Here is a 6,062-nt window from a genome sequence, read left to right on the forward strand (position 1 = left end):
TATATATAGATATATATAATTACATATAATTTTATATATATAATTATATATAAAATTGTATATATATGTGTATATATTTATAATAATTATGAGAAATCTTTGTTATTCGATATAAAAACCTAGAAATTATATATATTTTATATATATATATATATATATGCCTCATATAATATCTATATTTTCAATATTAGGTTCTCAACGAAAAATATAAAATTTGTTAATACTTATATTATTACATTCAGTACGCGCGGATACGCGAATCAATTGGAGAAAATCCTATTAAATATATAAGATTTTAAATACAAATAATCATCTCTGTGACATACGTTTCACAGCTCACCATTGAGAAATGATCCTCCCATTATCAATGCAAATTGGGAGAGACTTGCGTTCTTCTGTTGCGTTCATTAATATTATTAGTATTAATTTCTTTAAACAATTATATAATTCTCGAGGTCCCAAAACTTTGTTTATAACTGTGATTATATCGTTTTTTTTTCACGCTAAATGTTCTGCAATCACGCGTACGCGTGAACATTGCAAATGCTAACTGTATTATAGTTAACATCCTGCTAAATGTGTTTCTTCTTGAATTATGTATAAAATAAAATATTTTTTTTGCTTTTAGGATTGATAACTTGCTGCTCTTTTTTTTAGATTAAAAAGTGTGACATTATTCGCACAACTTGGTATACATTATAAGGGAAATGTCAATATAATATACGATGCGTAAGATTACGCTTGAATTCCTACTTTTTTTTTCGATACTTTGGCGATAATTCAATCTTGTAATCCCTTAAGATTTATTACTACGATTTTTTGATGATCGCGGTAATAAAAAAACACATTCTGTTCAAAATACACTAAAAAAAAAATATATATATATATATATAAGTCTTTGCAAAATTGTGATACTACTCACATGATATTTTCAGAGACAGTGACTGGTTGTTTTAAAATGACGAGAGAAGCGGGAAATGTAACAACGGGATTCTAAGAGAAAAGATTTGGGCCTAACTTGTCGATGCGACCGGTGTCTGGCAGTACGGGCACTCGCGTTGATTTGGAGCACACGTTGAGCAGACTACGTAATGATTACACGGTGATAGAGTAACTGTACGATTCTGTTCTTCACAAACCATACATTTTGTTGCTGTTTCCCTATACAGTACCTAAAATTAGAAATTTCAGGACGCAATTAGCGTTATTGCATGCGAAAACATAAAATTGTACGAAATTGAATCTTTTATATCGGCTACCAAATCAGATCACGCGTGACCACCTTACCTTTTCTACCTCCTCGAGATCTGAGCGTAATTGCGATTGAATTGATTTCAAGGTAGCTATTGATAGCGATCTGAGCTCACTTATGCGTCTCACCGTATGGAGATACGGACCGCCGCTGGACGCCTCGTTTTCGACCCTAAGCGCTTTCACTTGCATCAGAGCCTGCAAAGAATCCATATTCTGGAATAAATCGCTAAATTGGATTTCGATATCACGAGAAGAGAGGTAACCCGCGGTCCTATAAGGCAGGATATTTACCTCGTCCCTCTGCTGTTCGGCGATGGTGGCTTTCCTTTTTGCCTCCTCGCTCTCCAATTGCCACGCCGCGCAAGCTGCGCGCGCTTGATTAATACGTTCGTCCCATGTCGCCAACTGGGCGCGACTCGATGTCAATTCCTCTCTGAGCCTTTGTACCTACGTAACAGCGCATGCATATTTTACGACCGACTCTGCGGCGAAGCGCACTTAGCGATATATGAGAAACATCCTTTAACATCGTGCAAGCTCTAACCTCGGACAACGATCCTGTATTACTCGGACTAATGGAAAATGCATTGACCAATGGAGATGCTGGTAGTGGTTGCGTACGAGACGGGGACATTCCTTGGCTCGCAAAATCAAATAAACTACTATTAAATCCACTAAGCTTAGAAGCTGAGCTGCTAAGTTGCGAAATGTGATTACTAAATGGATCTGATATCTGATTCATAAATGGCATTGTCTGAAAATACAGAAATCCCCGAAAAGAAATTGGTCAGTAAAATAATTCGACTGTCTCTCACAGGTATAAAGTTCAATTGAAGGATAGAAAAGGGGCTTACGGATTCTATGGAATCTTGATGAGAGAATCTGGACCCGGTGAGAAAACTAGCTGTTTGCAATTGCTGCAACGGGCTGGATGTCGACGGCGAAAAGTTCGTTAGAACCGAACGTTCCGCCATTCCCGGTATATTGACCGGGGCTGAGCTACCGAGTAGACCGGAGCTAGCTAGGCCCGCCGATATTGAATTGCCGATCGGTGAATTTGTATCCCTATGAATTGATTCGACTAAATTTAAAGGATCGTCTAGATGTAACTCGTCCAACGCATTCCCTGGAAAAAAAAAAACGCAGATCAATTTTAATCCCATATGTTAGACGTTGCGTGAAAAGGCTTACTTACCTACTACAGATTCAACGGTGTCGTTTGAGTAGAACGAATTTGAAAGCGGCGAGACAGCGGTCGCTAACGAATGACTGCCTAATGTTCCGTTCAAATTGTACGCGATGTAGAGGCTCTGTTTCTGCTGAGCTTTTTCGGATTTCGTCAACAGCGGATCGCTATCAATGGCAACCATTTGCTTTCGGATTTCATTCTGTTAGAATCGATGCGTCAGCCGAAATTGATCGTTGTCGCAATATATATATATATATAAAATAATCGATAATTTAACGTAGGAAGAACAGGAAACTTACAACTTGTATAAGAGAATTGGGGTTATAGAGTATACTAGTGATTTTTTGCTGAGTCGCCGTATTTATACTGGAATTGGTATTGGAATTGTGTAGTTGAGCACCGGGAGCCTTACTGTGTGAACTGTTGCTACCCAAACTACTAGTGCTGGCAGATTCCGAAACCTCACCGCTTCCGTTCTGCAACATAATTTCCAGCACCGGGTCATTGAAGCGCGCGCGAGCCAATGTGAAGAGTTTCAAGTAAATTGAAATGTGATGTCTAATTTAACTCACGCTGCTGTCGCTGAGCGGCTTATCCTTGTCGTGAGCACGCTTGTCGGGTGGTAGAGCGTTGCTGAGTATCTCGGCCAGATTCGCGCCGCAATCTATAGGTACCGCCATATCCCTCGCCAGGCTCATTTCTTCTGTTGGCAACACTGCTCCGTCAACACACCATAACCAATGTCCCAATATATATCAATTTTGAGAAACAATTTTGACGAACTAGATTTATCATCAAACCGGCCATGTGTCGTGTGTACGTCGCGTGTTCCGAACAATTGTGTTCGCGAGTAGAGGCCGGTGTATAGAGAGATCGCGAGAGAATCGCGGCCCGATCGGCAAGAGCGTGCAATTAGCGTTGCGAACTTACGCCGCTGAGAAGGAAGACAGATTAACTTCGCTCTGTTACCGAGCAGTTAGGGTCACAGAGACAGGCCAGATAGAGAGAGAGCACGTATACGTGTTTATATCATCGCTATATCGCTAAACTCACAAAGAGACACGTGTATAAATAATAGACTGTTTTACGTACGATTGATGAGTGTACACTCACGGTCAACGTGTGCGAAGGCACAGAAGACTCCGCGCGGGCAATAGCCGGCCTGTTGCACGTCGTTGCATTTCGTCGACTTGTAAATCTCGGGGTGGAATTGCTGCTCGGTACGCGTGTGGCAGTACGTACATCCGTCTCCTTGCTCGCAGTTACCCGGCTCACCCCATTCCTCACCGTGCTTCACATTCGGACACGGCGTCGAACTGCAATCCCAGTACCGGAGGATATGAAACTTTCTCATTCCGATTTTCTAAGAATACGTACTCAGCGACTGAAGGGTTTTTTTTACCGATATTTGTATTTCCGCGGGCTGCGCCTCTTATCCTTGTTGTTGTGAAACTGCGGGCAAGCGTAACCCTGCCGGCACAATCTCGGCGGTCTCTTGCACGACTCGGTCTTGTAATTGCTCAGCACGTAATTCGTGTCCTGCCACTTCGGGTCCTCGTTCATCAGGTTGCGCTCCTTGTCGAGTACGTTAGGCCCGTTGGACGAGGAGTTCGGGTCCGAATCGGGATTCTCCAGCGCCTGGATCTCCTTGATGTCGTACACCGGCGGACGCAGATCGTGATTGCCGTGAGCGAAAGCGCAGTGCGGCCCATTTTTCACGCAAAACCCACGCGTATCGGTGTCGTGAACGCACATACATGTCTTGTAGTAACGCAGATGGTAACGCCTCTCCGTATCCCCCGCGGTACGGTGCAGATATGGACACCTGTTCGCAATCGAAACGTCTCGTGATTGATTGTGGCGAGGTAAGTCTGAGTGCCGATAAAAGGGCAGATGTAATTATGCGAGTACGAAAGATTCACTCAACGGCTGACACCGATTCTCGCCGACTCGAGCGATTAAATTTCTCAATTAAACGATGAAAATTTCGAGTCGGAATTCTTCGCTGAGCGACTAATGAGGAACAACACGTTGTATCATGATTCTTTGTTGCTACCGTGCCAGGCACTTAAGAGAAAATCGATAAGAGTAAGTTCTTTCCTTTGTTCGGGAGGTCGGTAACACGCCGGAATTTTAGGGAAATTCACCGCTCGAGACACTCTCGAATCGTTTTTACGTTCAATATTCAGCGGTGATAAAATGTCGCTCGTAAAAACAACTTTTACGAGCGATTTACTTCGGATTGTCGCGCGCGAGCGATATTTTTCCCGGGAAAATTCGACATGTCCAGACACGATTTTCTTCGCCAAATTTTCGCGAAGTAGTTTTGCAATATTCCCGTGATGAGTGTAGACGCTGAAAAGAAATGCAATCGTTCGAATATACATATCCAGCGATACAAATGTATGCGCGTGTCATCGAAATAAAACTAGAAAAAATAATCGAGCGAAGTGGCACTAATCGCTCGGTGTTAATTTATGGATAAGGTATGATGTAACGCAAGACATTGTCATTGTTTCCGGTGGACAGATGCTCGCTGTAATCGATAATACGCATTCGGACGGCCTCTAAAGGCTGGAAATAACGCTACGTTGAAATCGCAAAAATTTCAACAACAAAAAACAGTGCAACGATATTTCGTAATAATAATTTAATAGCCTTTTGCAGCAGCGCGCACAAATCGAACGTAGAAAGAATTTCGTTGCGACGTAGATCACAACGCGTTATCGAAAAAAATCGCATTCCCGTATACTCGAAAGGGCTATATCGGGCTGAAACGTCGCGATGTTGCGCTGCATCGCTGGGCTTGAGCCGCGTATTACGTGTACGTGTATTACGACACGTACGTGTCAACGACACGAAGTGACGCTGCCGCCGCTTCGTCACAGAACAAGACGAAGAGAGCGTGCGCTTTTTTCTTCTCCCCCCCCCCCTTTCTTTTCTCCCTTTTTTCCTTCATCTTTTCTCCCTACCCTGCGCTTAAATTCCGATTTCCGATCTTTCGTAACGAGCGCGAATTATAGGAGTCTCGAGGAGGAGATACGAAAGGAGAAAGAGGAGAAGGAGAGGAGGAGATAGGACACAGGGAACGTCCTTTCATCGCATATACGCTGACCGACACCGACGAGAATGGAGTCTGTGTCTCGGATCACGCGGAAAAGCGTTTCGTTGCAATTTCGAGCATGGCAGGTATCTCCCGACGAATTATAAAATCTCCAGAATCCGCCGAGAGAAAGGTGTAACCAGCCCGCCGAGCGAGCGGGCACTCGCGCGCAGCAAGCAGCCGCGGGGCGCTGAGGAACGCGCGCGCGATGTACAACGAAATATTACTGATCGATGCGTATGATGGCGTCGACGAGTGAATGCGTGCGTGCGAGCGAGCGCACTTTCAGGCTCCGTCGACGGAGATGGGCGCGCGCGCGCGCGCTGGGGAGCAGCAAGTGCGTATCTAGAAAAGCCACGACGCGTCACGTAGCCGCGGCGATACGCAATTCTGGACGACGCATGAGCAAGCGAGCGCACGTTTTCTCGTTTTTACGGCGGCGGGGAAATTTGTATCGACCGATGAGACGGAGAGAAACGTACGAGACACGACATACGGAAAAATCGCCCCCCCCCC

The 6,062-nt window shown here is 44.1% G+C and overlaps 1 protein-coding gene across 8 annotated transcripts in view; it reads right to left on the reverse strand.

Moving 5' to 3' along the window:
• The window catches only part of LOC106742068 (RING finger protein unkempt), a 15,940-nt gene that overhangs the window by 8,918 nt on the left and 960 nt on the right, over positions 1-6,062 (reverse strand). The window contains exons 2-11 of one of the 8 annotated variants that reach the window (XM_014614670.1): positions 3,846-4,268; positions 3,557-3,759; positions 3,016-3,143; positions 2,743-2,919; positions 2,450-2,642; positions 2,109-2,380; positions 1,799-2,008; positions 1,546-1,701; positions 1,288-1,467; positions 923-1,172 (exon numbers count right to left, since the gene is read on the reverse strand). In XM_014614670.1, the coding sequence (XP_014470156.1) occupies positions 1,014-1,172; positions 1,288-1,467; positions 1,546-1,701; positions 1,799-2,008; positions 2,109-2,380; positions 2,450-2,642; positions 2,743-2,919; positions 3,016-3,143; positions 3,557-3,759; positions 3,846-4,268 (2,101 nt within the window). In that variant the 3' untranslated portion in view covers positions 923-1,013. Of the gene's footprint in view, positions 1-922; positions 1,173-1,287; positions 1,468-1,545; positions 1,702-1,798; positions 2,009-2,108; positions 2,381-2,449; positions 2,643-2,742; positions 2,920-3,015; positions 3,159-3,535; positions 3,760-3,845; positions 4,269-6,062 lie in introns of all 8 variants that reach the window. The other 7 variants (XM_014614669.1, XM_014614668.1, XM_014614666.1 and 4 more) reach the window with 7 other exon arrangements.

This window comes from Dinoponera quadriceps, unplaced genomic scaffold, assembly GCF_001313825.1.
Source record: "Dinoponera quadriceps isolate SergipeBrazil2010 unplaced genomic scaffold, ASM131382v1 scaffold588, whole genome shotgun sequence".
Classification (NCBI taxonomy): Eukaryota; Metazoa; Arthropoda; class Insecta; order Hymenoptera; family Formicidae; genus Dinoponera; species Dinoponera quadriceps.